Here is a 19,555-nt window from a genome sequence, read left to right as displayed (position 1 = left end):
TATCACTGTCCGTGATTGGTGATAACCATTGTGTAAATTGGAGAGGTATGGCATGCGACTTATTTTTCACAAAACAGTGTTTGTGTGTTATGTGCATGTGTATGCGTATGTGTGGTGAGCGGGTAGCCGATGGGTGTCGACATGTAACAAGTTTAACTCTTCAACCAACGCCCATGATGCCCTTTTCCACACATCCTTTGCTCATGTAGGCCTACACACTAGTCCTGTATGTACCACCGGTCACACTTTTCAATACTAGTTTGGAAGAAATGCTTTCGGAATAGCTCCTCTAGGCATTTTGGACAGCTTTTTTTTTAACATGTTAACATCATAAGCTCAATCTTTTTTCGAAGTCAATCCTCAGCCACGATGGCAGTACCAAAGCAAGGTACATCCGTTACCATAATGGTTAAGAGAAACTCAGGGAGAACCGCTCCATCAGGACGCCTCCTCACCGGGAGCAAAAAGGCATTCATGTCTGAAAGAACTTCCTCGCCGTGAAGCTGGACAAAATATCAGATGACATCACAGCTATCAACTTGAGGTTTGATGAAATGAAAAAGACAGTTGAATCCAAGTCTGACCCAAATAAAAATCTTAGATATGGAGCAAAATATTGAGAGAAATGCCTGTCCGAGTTAGAAAAGTCTCTTCCAAAGATGATCTCATCATCACGAAATCATCCCCATGGAACTCCAAAACAGGAACTCGACTCTATACTGTTATATCTATAGATCACAATAGTGATGATGGTGATCATGATGATGATAATGATGATAATAATGATAATAATAATAATAATGATAATAATGATAATAATAATATCAATAATAGTAACTTCAATAGCGCATAATACAAGCATAAGTCTCTATGCGCTTCACATTCATAACATTATGAATAAACAAAACAGCAAACAAAACTTAATCTACAGAAAATTATAGAGTATAACAGTGCGAAAAAGGTAAGTTTTAGTGAATTCTCGAAGCTATTGACAATTAATGCAGCTGAGTTGATCGAAGGTTTCTGGTGAGGGTATTATCCTTACGAGTTCAGAAATGTACGAAGGGGTGCTACCATTTAAAGACTTGAAGACCGGAAGGAGCATTCTAAACTCAATGCGGAGGTAAATTGGCAGCCAGTGGAGAGTTGAAAGCAGAGGTGTGGTGTGCTGCTGCTTGCGGGCCTTGGTTACTATTCTGGCAGCTACATTCTGTACCGGTTGTAGTCTCTTGATCTCGGTTTCCGGTAAGTTCACAAGCACAGCATTGCAGGAGTCGAGCCTCGACGTCACGAACGCATGCACGAGCCTTTCCGTAGTAGTTAGGTAGAGCCGAATGTTGCCAATTTCACGGAGAATCCCTATTGCTGAACTGCATAATTTGTTCACATGAGCCTTCATGGTTAGACGCTAATCAAGCATAGCGCCAGTAGATAGGAGGAAAGGTCTTTGAGGCTCTTCAGGAAACTTCTGTTTCTCTCGGATTTGACGACTCTGCTGCTTCCCGAATTGCAATAGTCAATATTGAATGGTTTCAGGTGAGCAAAAAGAGACAAGAGCCCCTCACCATATTCTTCATGCACGACAAAAATATAATTTCATCTGCCTTTGAAGAAAGAATGAGAAAGCGCCCAAAGGATTTTTTTTTTTGTCAGCCAAACGCATTTGTCTCATTTTCATCTTAACGAACCTTAGATTTAACCAAACTTTAACGCTTTATAACTTTTGAAAGTTTTTTCCTCAAATTTTACTGTAATGTGTACCACTGATATTTCTGCATTCAATGATTTGCGAACGTATTTTTTCAAAAGTAATCCTTCTGCGAAGTATTTAGGACCTATAACTCTCTCTGACGTAAGGCTGAGATTTTGCTCTCCTGTCGCTGTCTCCGTCACAGGTGCTACTGTCGACACGGCGGAGGATTTGATAGTGTGGTACAATGGGCAAAACAGTGGAACAAGGTTTGACGACGGTTCTGTGGACATACTAGTAAGCCAAAACTACAGTCTGGTATTCAAACAATCTGTCGATTTTAACGTCGCCGGAAATTACATCTGTCGCGTCTCAAACTACAAAGCGGAGCTCCACGCCAATAGTACTATGGTCACTGTCCGTGGTAAGTTCTTTTGAAGGATTTGACAATTGCCTTTATATTTTTTTCATATATATTATGCCTAAACTTCAATACGGCGACTTCCTAAAATTTCTCATGTGTTTATAATGTTTCCTTTTCTCCGGGTAAGCTTGCTTGCTAGATTCACTGTTATCATTTCAAGTTTTTTTTTTTCTCTACTCCGACATGTTTTCATTTGATTACGAAGGACTCTTTGAAAATGTTACTCTAAAATTCGTGGGGATGGAGACTAACATCCATTGGTTGAAGCTCACCGTCTTCACCTCCAATTCCATTTCATGGTGTACAATCCTCTGATTGGCCGTTTACGCTGCTATTCACCATTGGCGATCTGTATGCACACGACTACAGTGACATCCTAAAGGCCACTGCACACGATACAATTTTCGGACGCACGACTGACGGACTTTGGATCTGAAATAACGAGCGTTGTTATTCTGAGGCTCTTGTAATTCATTTCGGATCCAAAGTCAGTCAGTAGTGCGACCGAAAGTCTTTTATAGTTTGTGGTGGCCTTTAGATGATAGCCTTACGAGGTTTGATGTCGAAACGTAACTACAATACTGGAGTGGATAGAAGGCGAATGTTTACTTCACATGAAATATGAACAACAAATAGAACGAATGTATATACATAATATATATATATATATATATATATATATATATATATATATATATATATATACAAGTGTATATATATATGTATATATGTGTGTGTGTCTGTGTGTCTGTGTGTGTACATATATACCAGAGTAATTTATAGATCACTTCAAAAGGAAAATCCTTCTTGCTATGTGACAATTTTAATCAAAAAGACAAAAGTTAAAAAGTAATCCGGTCAATAAAGAGTTTAAGTAATTCTGACTTTAATGGATTATAATGAGCCACGTATTTGTTTGTGGAATTTTAAAAAAATGCCTACCCTGTCTCATATCACAATTATTGTTTGCAAAAACATGCCGTTGTGTGACTTATCGGAGCTTTTCCCCCAGATAACATTCTGTTATTTTCTTTTTTTCACAATTTGACTGGGACGTTATAAAAGAGGGCTTTATTTATACACATATATTCACATGCATTAATACCATGCATCTACCTAGGAAGTCTGCCCCATAGCCATTGAATGTGGAAAACTGAGAAAATCAACATACAATCTATTCTTGCACATGTCCACATATAAATGGATGTCCTTAGCAATAAATGTAATATCACAAACTGAAAAAAATACACAGGAACAACAACAAAAAGTGTAAATTGCAAATCAAAAAATGTAACTCTGACGGCATATTTTTAAAAGGACCTATCCACATTTTTACGCATACAAAATGGTTTGCATTTCCCTTCATGCACCTCTGTGTTAGGTGTGTGTGTGTGTGTGTGTGTGTGTGTGTGTGTGTTTTTGGGGGGGCATGATACTTACATTCAATGTATTGTAATGAATGTCTTTGAGCGGGTATGTGTAATGTTTCGGTTCTTTCTCTGTAATCACAGATGGGCATTGTGGTGGTCCATACAAATAATAACACAGAAGTAAAAAAAGATGCATTCATCTGATGTTTTCCCTTTTGAACCAAACCAGATTTCCAAGTGCAGACAGCACCCAGATTGACAGTTTGGAAAGGGGAGACCACTTCACTGCCATGTGGGCTTCCTTACACATCCTATCGGGTCCAATGGGTCAATGAATCTAGTATGGAGGTGGTGGCGAGTTATACAGACGGGGTCTTCAGTTATCCCTCTCACAACAGTGGCAAATTCAACATGGACAACGCGTTCACCCTCACAATACAGAACGTTAACGTCCTACATTGTCCTAGATGAGACTACACTTAGATGTGAGGCTTTCGCATACGACTCAAGGAGTTGGAAGAACTCGACAGCGCTTACTGTAAATGGTATGCGTTTGCTGTTGAAGTACTATGCTTATGTACCTCATTAAACTTTATTTCATTTCTCTATCAACAATAAAATTAAATATCTCGTATAAAAAAGATGCATTTGATAGTAAGAGAGAGAGAGAGAGAGAGAGATGGACAAGGTGATCTGAAACTGAGAGCATTTATTTTTATTGGCACCCCTTGTCATTGTGAAAAACATAAATCAAAAGATGGGACTCCACAACAAATTATAATCGTAGCATATGGGACAGCAATGCGCATATGTTATAAATTATTATCATTTATATTATGAATGAAAAGGATTATACAATGACAAGTCAAAACAGCAAATAAACTTTGTTTAAAACATTCATTTCTATTTAAAAAAAGAAAGAAATATTGGTTACTGACACAAGATTGTTCACCTTATTAATACAGACAGTAAATTTCCCGTGGTTGCAGATTATCCAAATCGAAATATCGAAATATGTTTCCTGCTAGTTGTCTTTGATTTATATATTGATTTTCCTTTTTTCAAGTCTTAGTCAGCCCTGAACCATACAAAGATTAATGTTATCTGATTTCTTCAATTCTCTCCTTTCCTTTTCTTTGATAATGGCTTTACAGGGGTATTTATTTGCATATTGCATCCTTCAATCAAGCGCATGATTATATACATTACACGTAAAATATGCGTATATTAGCATTTACACTGTGTGTCTCTCTCGCACTGTCACCTACACACACAACGCACTGTCACATGCACACACCTGCACTTTTATTTACCAGTAGACAATGGTGCCGCGTGCTTTTCTTTTTCTTTCGGTTCTTCAAAGCACTTAGTCACTGTTTTTCTTTTCTTGTTGCTTGTTTTTTTAGTTTGTTATATAAAGAGTTATATGTGTAGGTTTATTGGTGTTGTAATATATTCGTGATAGGGTATAAAGAGTTATAAATGTGTAGGTTTATTATGTTGTAATATATTCGTGATAGGGCCTCATCCTCGTCAAGCTCTACTTATGATGACGCCCCTCTGTATATATTTCTCCCTTGTTCATAGAATCCTCAATAGAGTATGCCTTTAAAAAAATAGCATGATGTTTTGATTCATAATGTGTTATAGACTGATGTTGTTTAAAATTCATATGTCATGTATTGATTTGTATGTTATACTCTCCTTTTTTTTGCATAATCTGTCACTTTGTTTTCATTCGTTATTGCATCTGGAGAAAAAAATGCGTAAACAAACCAAATCAAACCAACATTCCATGATGTTTAATCCTTATGCGGTTGATCCAACAGCCTATGGGAGCGGTCCTAGTTTTGACAAATGTCACGGAGATAAGCAATGTACCAAGGGGGTGAACAGCCGGGAATTCCAGCTCTCGTGCACAGTAGGCGGGGCCAAACCAAACGTCACCATGTCAATGACAGCAGTGGGGAACTCAAATCTCACGCTCCTGACGACGTCCTTTAAGACACATCATGAGGATGGTACCAGCGACCAAACCGTCTATGCAAACGTGTCAATGAGTTCCGAAAGTAGCAGCGAAACATTTACGTGCAGTGCCAGCGGAGAAGCTGTTCAGGGTATTGCAAATGCAACGATAACAGTGAACGTGAAATCAGGTAAAACTTGATTTCCTTGATAATAGTGAAAACAAAACATGAGAAAGTTACCTAAATTTGAATTTTTTCCAACACTCAAATGACAGTCACATCGATAACTTGATACAAAGTATCGATTGGACGATAACGTGATTATCTAACAATTTTTCAAGTGGTTGAAAGAGAATGTAATGTTGATGAAATATACCCCTTTCACTACTTTTTACCTCTCCTCGCAAATTCTGACTCCTCATCGCAACTGCAGGATACTGGATTGAAAAGGTTATTATTATTATCATTTCATTGACAAAAAGGGATATCAAGTTGAAAATTGTTAGAACGAGAATAATAATAGACCTGAGATTTCAGGACATTATTACACTGTACCATGTCTGTAATTGGCTCAACACGATAATGTGAACAGTTGTAATGTTTGTTTCTTTTTTAACACGAAAAAAAAAAACCATAAAGTTCATGCACATCTCATTTATTTCTATTTACGCCAGTTTTACCCATTTATTTCCGTAGTCAAGCAGAATATGGAGTAGAGTTCCACTTTGGATAATTCACTGCACTTGTGTAAAGTGTCACAGGCAAATACACTTTGGGAGAAATTGTCTCAAATTTGGTATAAAAATTATATATTGTTCAGTGAATACGATACCTTGCGTGAGATTGCAATTGATATTTTGATCTACATTGGTCAAAACCACCAGTGCTCGTCATGACCACGTAATGCTCAAACGGAAATGTGTGGGGATTCCTCACCTCACTAATAGTCTCCCATTATCCAGTACACAAATTTCACTAAAGTTTCCTTTCATGCACTAAAATGAAACAAAAATGAAAACAAAACAAAGCAGTAGTATCTATTCTTCGCATTACATTTCGCAGATTTATCATGTTTATAGCCTGTTATAATGATCTTGATGGGGACAGTTTTGAGAGGGACTAAACCTGTATGACATCTTTTTATCATTTTTTTTTGTAATACATACTAATTGGAAAGTTTTAAAGTGTTGACGTCATCGCCTTTAATGTGCGTCTGTGGCTGAGACCAACATCTCTTGTTTGGTGAAAACGTGTGGAAGTATGACACTCCCAGCCTCTTTTGCATTCTGTGCGAGTTTTGGTAAAACTTCTGAAAACTCTTTGACCTGATTAACAAATTAAGGAGTTTTAAGGGACTGAGTCACAACGGTTTGTTTTTCCTTCGATGCTAGATTCAGTGCCACAACTCAAAGATGTTTGAAGTATACGTGTTATCTGCCGCACAGATAGAAAGACAACATTTGATTTATTCATGTCTCGTAGCATGACAACCAGCTACTCTGTATGTCGTCAGGATGGTAATTACTTTACGCCATCCCGTGACTCTCATAAACGATGACCGGTATAGATACAGTAATAGTAGAGACACGGGATGCGCAAATGGAAATTGTGCAAACATTGCTGAAATGAAAAGCAAAATTACTCGATAATGACCTGTTTGGATACTACTCTGAAATACTAATTCGCAACGAACTAGACTTGAAAAACATGATGTATCAGTTTCATTTGTCGAAAATGATTGAAGAGAAACGGATAAAATCGGCTTTTTGGGAGTGTGTTATATTATGTCAGACATTTTCACGACAAACATGTGACATACCATGCATACAGCTCGGATTTACACGTTTGCCAATATTTGTAGGTGTGATTGGCTTTTGTTTGAAATGCTATCATTAGGTGAGGTTCTATTTATTTGATAATTTTACAAACAAGTGTTAAGATGAATCTTCAGTTTGCTCAAAAGATGGCGGCATAGGACGGCGATCATCAAAGGCACAGATGCTCCTGTGGAATACATGTGTACATCAATAGAAGACTGGCAGCTGGTTGAATAATGAAAGCCAGTTGGAACGTTACTGCATCTCTTAAAGAAGAACTGCAAACATGTCAAAAGTTTGTCTAAAACAGAGAGAGTACAACATTACAGGCACAACTACAAATATTTGATCAAAACGGGACAAACATGAGAAAGGTTATGAAATTGTGAGGTTTATTTTTTTTTTAGAAAAACAGTTCTTGAAGAGTCAATGATGAATATGCAAATCGTGATCTAATGATATCACCATCTCACAACTTGCCATGTAGTTTGTACATAAACTTGTGAAATAGTCTTTTTTTTTACGCATAAACGCCCCAATCTCTTATCCTGGTATAGCACTCTAATCATTATGTAGAAGTAGCGGGAACAACATTATGTTTTGCGTTTCATAACAGAAAAAAATGATCTTTTTTTTTGTTAGTACACAATAAATAGAAAACTGTGAGGTGATGACATCATCAGCTCGCTCATTTACATATTCACATTAACTGCTCAAGATCCGTTATGCAAAAATTAGCATTTTTTTTTTCAAATTTGAAACTTCCTTTATGCTTACTTTGCGTCAATTTTGAACGAAATATTCGTGGTCATTCTTGTCATGTTTTATTCTGTCTTTTCTGACTAACTTTAAAACTTAGTGGACTGATTTTAAAGGTCATCAATGATGACACTTTGTGTGATTAAGAGTTGCCACACGAAAAGGTGGATAGACACACGCATATTATAGACACATACAAGGAATAATGTGTATCAATCACTGGCATCTATATGACAGCAAAATTCGGAAATGCCATTGTTGTTTGTACGTGAATGAGAAGTGCTCATCTCTTTTCATATTTCTTTTTTCTCCCATGCATAAACAGCAATATTTCAAATAGCCGCGATCATCGCCAGTATCATTTTGCCGATTGCTGCAATCATCCTTGGTCTCCTGTTTTTTCTCCTGTTTAAACGGAAAGGTTCCTGCAGGTTGAGACGAAATAAAGGTATATTATATTAAATACTATATTAGAGTAGATATTAAGTATTAAATCTGATTGCAATTAAGTGTTACATGTTTCCTGTCAGCAACAAAGACACAACAATATTTCAAAGATAACATCGTATTAACTCCAACAAAGATGAATGAAGAGAAACGGAGTAAAGGTGACATATTCATAGAATTTCATATCAACATATATTTGGAATACAATCCCTATCCCATCAACACATAATTGATGTAATAGCAGTACTTCATTATACCCCCGCCAAACATACTGTGAAGGGGGTATGAATATAGGAATCACCGCGATGCTGGTCGGGCGGTCGGTCGGTCTGTTGCAAAATCTTGCGTCGCGAACTCCTATCAGTTTTGAAGCAATTTAAATGAAACTTAGGGTAAATGATGATATTCAGGTATAGATGTGCAAGACATGTTTTTTGTGTGTTTGTCGGACAATGCGTTGCCATGGTAACCATAATTTTACCAAAACCTCGTGGATTTAATAACTTCCATAGTATTTAAGCAATCAATTTCAAAATTGGTATCTATGATGATCTATAGGTATAGTTATGCAAGACACTCTTTGTGTTTGTACTTGACAAAGCGTTGCCATGATAACCGCATGTTTTCTTCGAAATGTTGTGGAGTAAACAACTTCCACAGTTTTGAAGCAATTGAAATCAAATTTGGTAGGCATTATGGCCTTGAGGCATAGATGTGAAACACATAATTTTTGTGTTTGTCGGACAAAGCGTTGCCATGCTAACCATAATTTTACCAAAACCTTGTGGATTGAATAACTTCCACATCATTCAAGCAATTAAGGTCAATTTAGTATGTATGATGATCGGGAGGTGTAGTTATGCAAGACACCAATGTGTTGATATAAGAAAAACATGTTGCCATGGTAACCACTCATTTTGTATCAAATTGACCATCTAATCTATGAAGGTGAAATTTGGTGTGTATGATGCTCTTTAAGTGTAGTTTAGCAAAATGTCCTTTGTATTTGTATCGGACAATGCGTTGCCGTGGTAACCGCATTTTTTTTAAATCCTGTGGATTGAACTTCTTCCACAGTTTTCAAGCAATTGAAACCAAATTTGGTAGGCATTATGGTCCTGAGGTATAGATGTGGAACACATAATTTTTGTGTTTATCACACCAACCGTTGCCATGGTTACCACAATTTAACCAAAGCCTTGCAGATCGAATAAGTTTTCCATCATTCAAGCAATTAAAGTCAAATTTAGTATGTATCAGGATCTAAAAGTGTAGTTTTGCAAGACACTAATGTGTTGCCATGGTAGTCACTCATTTTTGTATCAAAATAAACCATTCAAGCTATGAAGGTCAAATTTGGTGTGTATGATGGTCTTTAAGTGTAGTTATGCAAAATGTCCCTTGTGTTTTGTATCAGACAATGCATTGCCATGGTAACCACACTTTTTACCCAAACCTTGTGGAACTCAGTGTCAACTCTGTAATTGTACAGTAAACTAAAATTATTCTGTTTCCAATTTGACAAGTGCACAAACTTGGTATTAACGTCATTGTCCTCATGACATTCTATAAAGCGACACTAGGGGCGGGGGTATTAATCACCTTCAGTGATAATTCTAATGTCACTTTATTTCATTTCCAACACTACAAAACATTAACATACACATAACACAATATTTACACAATGTAATAACAAAGAACATTATTGTGAATTGATAATATTGCGCATTGTTTTCTGACGATACTGCATTAAAATTAACTTTGGTTGAAATGGAGGAGACATGCTGAAAAGCCAAGTCTGTATTTTGCAGTCTCCTCGTGGACGATGTAACTAATTACTGAACTGAACTAATAACACCAGGAGGTAGAATGGGCTCAAACAAGGGTAAAACAGAAACACGTACACATACACCCATTTCTATACAAACAAACACGAACACACAAACAAACACGCACACACAAACAAACCAACAAACACGAGGATGCTGACTTGTGATGAGAGAGAGAGAGAGAGAGAGAGAGAGAGAGATAAATAACGAGAGAAAGAACGAGAGAAAGAAAAAGGAAGAATTGAGAAGGATTAATATAAAGAAAGATAAGGAGGACAGGGGAGACATGGAAAGGATGCGAAGTCATCATAGGAGTTGAAATGTCAGTACAAACGCACTTCATAGTGATCAATATACTTAAACGTTATGCCCGTTTCAGTTACTGTTATATATATTGACAGTTATGTAATATAAACGCACTCAAGTTTATTGTAAAATGCCCTGTATTCGACAAACTGTTGATTTCTGTCAGGTCTGAGTCGTCGAGCCCAAAGTTGGGAGCAGCTTTTGTCATGACTGCATCGTTAAAGTGTAGAAAGCATATTGGCTAATTGTGGAATAGCAGTGTGTTATGATAGGAACGAGGCTAATGTCATAAACAGGATGGCAGGCGGAAGCAATTTGTCAGTCCAGGATCAAACGGTAAAAGATTGATGTCTTAATAGTGTGGAAATTCAACTTAACCCATTAGTAACCGAACCGCCCGAAAGCACACTTCACATTGCTCCCTTGAAACCGCCCGTCCGCTTTAAAAAAAAGATCTATACTTTACTGTTTTTGTTGTTTTTATGTAGAATATATGACTACGTAAATTGAAACCAATCAAAAGTCAACAAAAAAAAAAAGTGTATTTAAATCATTTATGTGACACGCAAGTCCCTTGGTAGAGTCTAAATAGGATTTCAAATAAACATAAATTGTGATAGACAAAAAAAAGAAAACATGCCGTGATCAAGTTTGCATAATTTAGAAAGTTGTGGAAATAATAGAAATATTGCTGTACCTTCTAGGGAACTAAAGGCCATTATGTATGGAATCTTAAGTTGCTTACGGGATAATGGCATATTCTATATCATCATCACGTCGCGTCTCAATAATCATCTTGTCACTTTAAACCCACCTTTGTATCAATTTCTTGACCGTTACACCAACTAGTGTCGTTGGAGGATCTGAGGAAAAAGATAAAAACCTACAAGCCCGGGGATGCAACAGGCATAAAACTCACCATTGACACAGTGAATCTCGAGTTAGTCGGTGTAATATCGCATGGCAAGTCGGCCTTCGTCAATTCGGTCATCTTCGCCCATACAGGTATAGACATTTTCGTGAGAAATGTCATCAGGCCATATTTATAATATATAGCTTGTTTTTACTGTATCATGAATAAATCGTTAAAAAATCGCAACACATTACTATGCAACAATAACATAATATGAAAATAAGAGAAAAAAGGAAATTACACTGTGTTTCTCCACAGGCCTTCGATTATGTTCGACACGGTGCACACGTAAGGAATTGGCGTTGATATCAATGGGCATTTTCAGTAAGATTTGTTTTTATTTCAAGTATGTCCATGACCAATGAATTTTCATTTAGCATGGTTTCATTTAGAAATAAGATAATCTTAATGAATGTTATATCGGCAGCATGATTCACTCGTTATATCTTGAAAATTTGCTTTTATAACTATGATATTTTATTTGGCTTGATTTTTTTAGATGCTTGTCATGAACGCAGAGACATTGGGCTACGAATGAAGCCTTGATTAAAACAAGACATGTCAACCGTGTATAGTCATAAACCATGTATTACGATAACACAACAGCATTCAGCTGTGAAAAAAGTGCTCTTAAGATTACAAGCTTATCATATGTTTTCCAAAGTTTGTGTTTGAGAATCAACAATTTGCTCAAATAGTGCCGGCTGTATAATGTTTGTTGACCCCTGATGATGTGTTCTCCCCTTGCGTTGTGCAATGCGTTTAAAACAATGGGCAAAATATCAACTTCAAGCGCCGTACGTGATTTTGATCTCTGTCATTACTTGGGGAAACGGGTAAACTTTAAAATTCAATATGGCACTGTAAACAGTTTATATGCATTCCTTGCATGGCGGACTGATTTGGCAAAAATAAAGGCCGTATTTACATATGCATGATTATAGGAGTGGAGTTAGTAATGATGAGAACCATTACACAGTAGACCCTCAAATATCAGTCTTAATAAATACTTGCAGGTGACTACCAGAAACATTCGGATGAAGGTGACAACGAATGGGGAATGTTGGGGGGCAGTTGGACAGAGCAACGAAAAGCTTATCTCCTGAGTGACCACATAAAGCTGTTCGACAACAAAGGCTTGAAGGATTTCTCGTTCGCTGACTCTGAATTAACGGATCAAATAAGTAAGCTTGTATTGCACCATCATCTCTTTGATTTAATGTTGGTTTACTTTCGCAGAAATTCTGTGACGCGAAACTAGCGTAGAAGTTTCTGGAGGTCGAAAAAATGTAGTGATGTGTTGTATGGTACATCCACATTTTTTTTTCTGAAAGCAGAATGTTCTTGTCATATTTAGATATTACATAATTTTACTCATTCATGGTTGTACACTCAAACATATATCTACGCCTGTCAGAGAAATAGAAAATGCTAAGTTCTCAAGCAGGAAAATCGGATAGGATAGCCCAATCAGAAATATCGTTCCTTTAACAGGGACGTCCGGGTTCCCTTAATTAAAAAAGAAAATAAAGATAAAAATAAAAATAATAAGAAATTGTGATGAACGCATAGTGTTGGCGGTATAAATGTGTGTGTGTGTGTGTGTGTGTGTGTGTGTGTGTGTGTGTGTGTGTGTGTATGTGTTTTCAAGTGTTTCACAGTGACACGTGTAATAGATAAATTAGAAATACCGCTCATTTATCAAAGAAGTAATTTTTAGCTCACCTGAGCCAAAGGCTCAAGTGAGCTATTGCGATCGCCCTTCGTCCAGCGTCCGTCGTGCGTCGTGCGTCGTCCGTCGTCCGTCGTCCGTCGTCCGTCGTCCGTCGTCCGTCGTCCGTCGTGCGTCGTGCGTAAACTTTTTACATTTTCATCTTCTTCTTGAAAACCCCAAGACCGATTTTCATCAAACTTGGCAGGTAGCATCCCTAGGGGGTTAGGAACTCAATTTGTTAAAATGGGCACCATGCCCCACCCAGGGGGCCCCCAGGGGGGCCCAAACCCCCCAAAATTAAGCAATCTGTAAAAATCTTCTTCTCTAGAACCAGAAGTGATAGAGCTAAGTTAATACTATGAGTTAGTACATTGATGACTGTAGTTTCAAGTTTGTTCATGGCAGAATCAGGGGTGCCCCCCTTGGGACCCAGGGGAGGGGGGTGGGGAAGGGTTCTAATGGGGCCTAAATTGTACATTTTCATCTTCTTCTTGAGAACCCCATGACCCATTTTCACCAAACTTGGCAGGTAGCATCCCTAGGGGGTTAGGAACTCAATTTGTTAAAATGGGCACCATGCCCCACCCAGGGGGCCCTCAGGGGGCCCAAGCCCCCCAAAATTAAGGATTCTGCAAAAATCTTCTTCTCTAGAACCAGAAGTGATAGTGCTTAGTTAATACTATGAGTTAGTACATTGATGACTGTAGTTTCAAGTTTGTTCATGGCAGAATCAGGGGTGCCCCCCTTGGGACCCAGGGGAGGGGGTGAGGAGGGGTCCTAATGGGGCCTAAATTGTACATTTTTATCGTCTTCTTGAGAACCCCATGACCCATTTTCACCAAACTTGGCAGGTAGCATCCCTAGGGGGTTAGGATCTCAATTTGTTAAAATGGGCACCATGCCCCACCCAGGGGGCCCCCAGGGGTCCCAAACCCCCCAAATGAAGGAATCTTTATAAATCTTCTCTAGAATCAGAAGTTATAGAGCTGAGATTATACTATGAGTGAGTACATTAATGACTGTAGTTTCAAGTTTGTTCATAGGAGATCCAGGGGTGCCCCTCTTGGGTAGGGGGGGGGGGGTGGTTGGAAGGGTCCAAATGGGGGCCTGAATTGTACATTTTCATCTTCTTCCTGAAAACCTCATGATGGATTTTTGTCAAACTTGGCAGGTAGCATCCCTAGGGGGTCAGGATCTCAATTTATCAAAATGGGCACCATGCCCCACCCAGAGGGCCCCATGGGGCCCCAATCCCCACCAAATTAAGGAATCTTTAAAAAAAATGGGCCTTTATTGTACATTTTCATCTTCTACTTGAGAATGCCTGGTCAAATTTTGGTAGAGCTGTGAATAATTTAGGTTAGTGACTGCGTGAAAGGTGAACTTGCGATACTCAGGTGAGCGCTAGACCCGCGGGTCTCTTGTTTTTTTTTCGTGTGCGTAATGGATACTGTTACTTCTTCCCTGTACGGCATTTCTGTATCACGTTCAATATATACACACGTAATTATGAACACACAATATGGCACGAACCGTGAGCACTGTCATCCCCACAAAGAAATCCAAGTTACCGTACTGCAGAATTAAAATCAGTAGAAACAGTAATATGCCATTGATTGTACCTGTATGCATCGTATATAATATATGTCAGTTTGCGTGTGTGTGTGTGTATGTGTGTGTTAATTTTCGGATTAACGAACCTTGGGAATAACAAACCTTACGTCATTTTTAGACTGACGAACCTTGTTGATAACGAATCTTTTGTCATTTTCGGATTAACGAACCTTTGGAATAACGAAGGATACGAGGATAATTTGCGTACCTGCGTGGGTGTATGAGGAAGAAGTGAATACAATAGTGATTACTCTTTAGTACATATTTTTATAATGACTCATACGTGTACTGTTTTCTGTTATTCCCTGTTCAGAGAGCAAAGTTGAAAGTGAAGAAAGGATGCATTGTCCAATATTCATTGCGGATGCAAGGTAAGACCATTGTACACATGAACTTCACAAAAATATTTGTGTGTGTGCGCGCGATAAGTGGAAATGTGGAAAGATTTTTTCTTTCATCCTGCAAATTTTGTCACTTTTGGCAGCTTGAACAAAGTAAAAATGGAGCCCCCAAAAGATGACTGCATCAAGTCGCTCTTTGCGATGTGAATTTGTGAGCCGATGAAAAAAATAATAGGCCGTGCAAAGTCAACGACGCAAGCATGGTCGATTTTTATAAGCAAATGTGCGCATGCGCACAACATATCCCCCCCCCCCCCCCTCTAACGCCAACGTCACGAAAATCTATTTGTGATGAGTAAATCGAAGCGGGGTATAAGGGGTATGCACCTTTTGGTTTTAAGCAGCTAATTATCTTCACAAATGTCATGCATGATTGAACATAGAACTTTAAAGTCAACAATGACAAATTGCTTTTTTTTTCTCCAAGTTTGAGTGTCACATGAAGGTACAATTAATGTCTCACTGAATGAATGAGATCTGTCAATAAAAGCGGTCAAATGTTCAGGCCAACCTGTACGAAATGCAGATAAGTAATTAGCTGCTAACATTGTATGGTCCATAAGCTGCAACATGGTCACCTGTCTACTTACTTGGTCACTCCCACAAAGTGTTATAAGAAACCCTAAACACAAACTTGCAGACATGCAGGCTGACCTATTGATTTGACCAATTTCATTTGCAGATCGCATCCATTCAGTGAGACATATATTGTTCCTTCATGTGATTAATATTTGTTTCAGATTTCTATTTGTTATTGATTCTTTATATTCCTTTCATTTAAACAGTAATGAAAATGTTACCAGTGACATGGAGAATTTTCTAAAAGACTTTTCCAAGGAGGTAGAAAAGATATGTGGTATTAAGCGACATGCTATATTGGGTAAACATTCCCATATGCATATGTTGACATTTTCTTCTTAGGTTGTAATCAGTACTGATGTAGGACCAGTTCCGCTAATAAATTTGCCTCACTCCGTGTCTGCATGACAATAATACGTACATCCTGGAAATACTGTGTTTGTGGCAATGACAAAAGAAGAAGAAGAATGAAACATATAGACCAATATTGTAAGTGGTAGATAAAATTATAAGATGGCAAAACTAGCTAGAAAGGAAATAACATGTCGGCTAACCAAGCATAATTATGAGCTAATGGGATTTATTCTATGTTCTACATATCCTTAAAAAAAAACTATATGATGCTGCAGAATGTAAAATACATGGAAAAACAAGGAGATGGAAAAGCTGTCTTAAACAATTTTATGAACTGATAACTAAAGAAGTCACGACTGGTAACCTAAACGAACCTTTACTATACTGTAATATACAAGCTAGTTACGAGAAATTTGTGAGACATTTGTGACACAATCACTTCATGTAACATGCGATATTACACACGTCAATATGAAAGATACCAAATTAAATCGCTATTCAAGATTGATACTTTGAATGCAGCATCTGTATTCAAAGTTAAAAAATCAGCTTGTCAATTTTTATGCGATATTTCACTGATTCTTCAATGTTATTACAGTGTTCTTTCTAAGATATATCTTAAAATGCAATATCATGTCTGTGCATTCCTGTATGTTGAACTGAGTATATCACATCTTTTTATCTCTATCTCTCTCTCCTCTCCGTTCCCATCTTTAAGGTCAAAAGTTGAAATACGTTTTTACACATAAAGCCGGCATGAACGGGCGTGATCCGCGGGAAATGTTCCCAGATATTCCCGAGGAGGACATGATCACAGTTGAAAATTACACACACGATAACCACGAAGAAGATGTGGAGAGGAGTACAGAGCTGCTGAAGTTCATTTGGAGTTGTCTCAAGACGGCAGAATATAACTTTCGGTCAATGAAGAGGAGGAGAGAAGCCCATTGCAGGTGGATCTATAGTTTGCGGAAGCTTACACTTTTGGGCCTCATCAAATCCATTCAACAGAAGAGGGCAAAGTGTAATACATTGTAAAATAGACAAGCACAACATTAAAATACCTGTCGAACATTTAATAAAAAGGACACGGAATTTCACACAACGCGTTTTCAATTAACGCACTGAAATCGTTTACTATTTTTGACTATATCATAATTGATGTACTGTATTCTATAGAATCGACGTTTTTTTTTTTTTCTCTTGCATTGTTTTCCCGATGCAGATATTATTTATCTTCATCCTCCCTCTCACACTCTCATTCTTCCTCACCTTGTCTTTATCTTTATCTTTGTTAAATTTTCTTCTTTTTGAAGGCGGGCTCTTGATATCATATGCTGCCACGCGTAAAGCCGACATGGATTGCTGACTGCAGGAATAAGTGAATTCGAAATGGACATGATCGCTATTGGAAAATCCATACACTTCAGTAACATACGGAAAGCATTTTGGAAAATGTGCAGCTGCTGAAGTTCATCTAGAATCGTTCCCAGATCGAGTCGAAGAACAGGAAAAAAAAAGAGTGTCGGCAACCAAATGAGAGGTGGAAAAGACAAGAAAAGAAACACAAGAAATGAAGCAAAAAGAAGTAACAAAGAAGGACTCAATGAATGACTAAGCTTCTTTGCCATGGAATGACATTTTCCCACTGACATTTCTCCTCTCCGTCATGATCTGCGAGTGCGGATGACGTAAAAGACGATACTGATATGGACTCTCGAGTGAAAACGTATCTTTGTCATTAACATTTTAGAATCTGTCGCTTTGACTGGCCTCCATTTTCATCTGAAAGGGAATAAGCAGCTAGATTTTAAACATGTTTCTGCAAATATTACTACTGCATCTACCGCTACTAATGATGATGATGATAATGGTAATGATAGTACTAATGATAGAAATAACAATAATCCACTAAAATCTATGTTTCAGCTGTATTACTTATAGAAGGTTGAAGAAAAACATTCAGATATTGCGTGTTATGAAACCACAACATTATTTCAAGGGATATTTGACTTTCAAGAGAAAAATCAACGTTTCCTTCGAGTTGACTGAAATGAACTAGGTATTCTCAAACAAGAAGGAAGGACAGGGATATTAAAGACGCCCCCCCCCCCCAAACACACAAAAAGAAGAAAGATATCTTGAAATAAGAGTGGTGTACCTTGAACTCTCCTATAGGCTTATTGAATGGTGTGAAAATTCATTGCTCCAAAAGTTTTTAATTAACACAGGAATCTTCTTTGAAGTTACACAGTTAACTATGATAAAAAATGACTTTTTCGAATCAGACTACAATGTACATGGAGTTGTGATGTTCTAGCATGGTTGTTTCCTTCTTCTTCATTTTTTTTTTTTGGGGGGGGAGGTTCATTGATAAATCAAAAACACAGATGACTCTATGGGAAAAAGTGATTGGAGACTTGCTTAGGCTATAGACATGGAATAACCATTTGATTTGAGTATAAGTGTATTGTTACAAATGCACAGATATTTTGTGAGAGGATAACTCTGAGTTCAGTTCGAATCCTTATGATTTTTACAGTTTTCATGTATTTTTTCCTCGTCTGTTTGATTCATTTCAATCCATTCATTTGAGTGTTCTTAAAATTGGAGTTTCTCTGCAGAGAGAGTGGCTCTATTTTACACTTTCACAAGCCTGTGGCGAAATACTACCTGAAGGTAATTGATAATGTATGTAAAGAATACCTACCGTATTCTACACACATACTTGTATTGACTATGCATTTTGTATACACTGTATGATATATTCACTTTAAGAAAACTTTTTTTTTGTCCCCGCCGAACGAGTTCGAGCAGGGGACTATGAAACGGGCTCCGTACGTGTGTGTGTCCGTGTGTCCGTGTGTGTGTCCCTATGTCTGTGTGCCGTGTGTGCGTCCGTGTGTGATCAAAATGTTCAATTTCCTACTTCTCTGTCATTTATGAGCCAATTTTGATTCTGTTTGCTTCATATGATAGCACTACATGGGGGCTTTGAAACTTCTACACAGAATTTCAGCTGTGACCTTTGACCTTGACCTTTGACCTATATTGTACATTTTGCCACAAAATGCTTCTCCTCCGCCATTTTTAACCCGATTTCGATTCCGTTTGCTTTATGTGATGGCACTAGGTGAGGGCTTCAAAACTTGTACACAGAATTTTGACCTTTGACTTCTTTGACCTTTGACCTTGATTTTTGACCTATATTGTACATTTTGCTACCAAATGTTACTTCCGGCGTGGATATATATTACGCACCGCGTAATTTCTACTTTTCCTTGTTCTTGTTACATTAAATGCATTTTTTTTTTTTTGCTCGTACGTCTACTTGTACGCAGTTACTACAGCGATCGTTTGGCAATGTTAAA

At 37.7% G+C, this 19,555-nt stretch overlaps 2 protein-coding genes across 2 annotated transcripts; one reads left to right on the top strand and one right to left on the bottom strand.

Moving 5' to 3' along the window:
• Positions 1-353: 353 nt before the first annotated feature.
• On the bottom strand, positions 354-1,399 carry LOC139716504 (uncharacterized). The gene is made up of 2 exons (XM_071628046.1): positions 1,046-1,399; positions 354-503 (listed from the first exon to the last, which is right to left on the bottom strand). The coding sequence occupies exons 1-2, from the start codon at positions 1,397-1,399 to the stop codon at positions 354-356; spliced, it is 504 nt and encodes a 167-aa protein (XP_071484147.1).
• A 3,925-nt stretch (positions 1,400-5,324) lies between these two features.
• LOC139716565 (uncharacterized) lies at positions 5,325-17,120 on the top strand. The gene is made up of 6 exons (XM_071628098.1): positions 5,325-5,640; positions 8,353-8,475; positions 11,459-11,614; positions 12,539-12,706; positions 15,164-15,221; positions 16,903-17,120. Exons 1-6 carry the CDS (start codon positions 5,433-5,435, stop codon positions 16,931-16,933), a joined length of 744 nt encoding a protein of 247 aa, XP_071484199.1. The 5' UTR covers positions 5,325-5,432; the 3' UTR covers positions 16,934-17,120.
• Positions 17,121-19,555: the final 2,435 nt, after the last annotated feature.

Source organism: Diadema antillarum, unplaced genomic scaffold, assembly GCF_040938485.1.
Source record: "Diadema antillarum isolate AM-2024a unplaced genomic scaffold, OU_Dant_1.0 scf00000066, whole genome shotgun sequence".
NCBI lineage: Eukaryota > Metazoa > Echinodermata > Echinoidea > Diadematoida > Diadematidae > Diadema > Diadema antillarum.
Note: the sequence above shows the minus strand (reverse complement) of the source record. Positions and strands in the feature narration are given on the sequence as shown.

Bases quoted from the DNA above. Each gene is read 5' to 3' on its own strand.
- LOC139716504 (XM_071628046.1), bottom strand. From the start codon at position 1,399: ATGAAGGCTCATGTGAACAAATTATGCAGTTCAGCAATAGGGATTCTC. The intron at 504-1,045 runs GTAAGGATAATA...TATTTTGTCCAG, and splicing joins CTTCGTACATTTCTGAACTC to CTTCACGGCGAGGAAGTTCT.
- LOC139716565 (XM_071628098.1), top strand. From the start codon at position 5,433: ATGTCAATGACAGCAGTGGGGAACTCAAATCTCACGCTCCTGACGACG. The intron at 8,476-11,458 runs GTATATTATATT...TACACCAACTAG, and splicing joins CAGGTTGAGACGAAATAAAG to TGTCGTTGGAGGATCTGAGG. The intron at 15,222-16,902 runs GTAAGACCATTG...CCCATCTTTAAG, and splicing joins ATATTCATTGCGGATGCAAG to GTCAAAAGTTGAAATACGTT.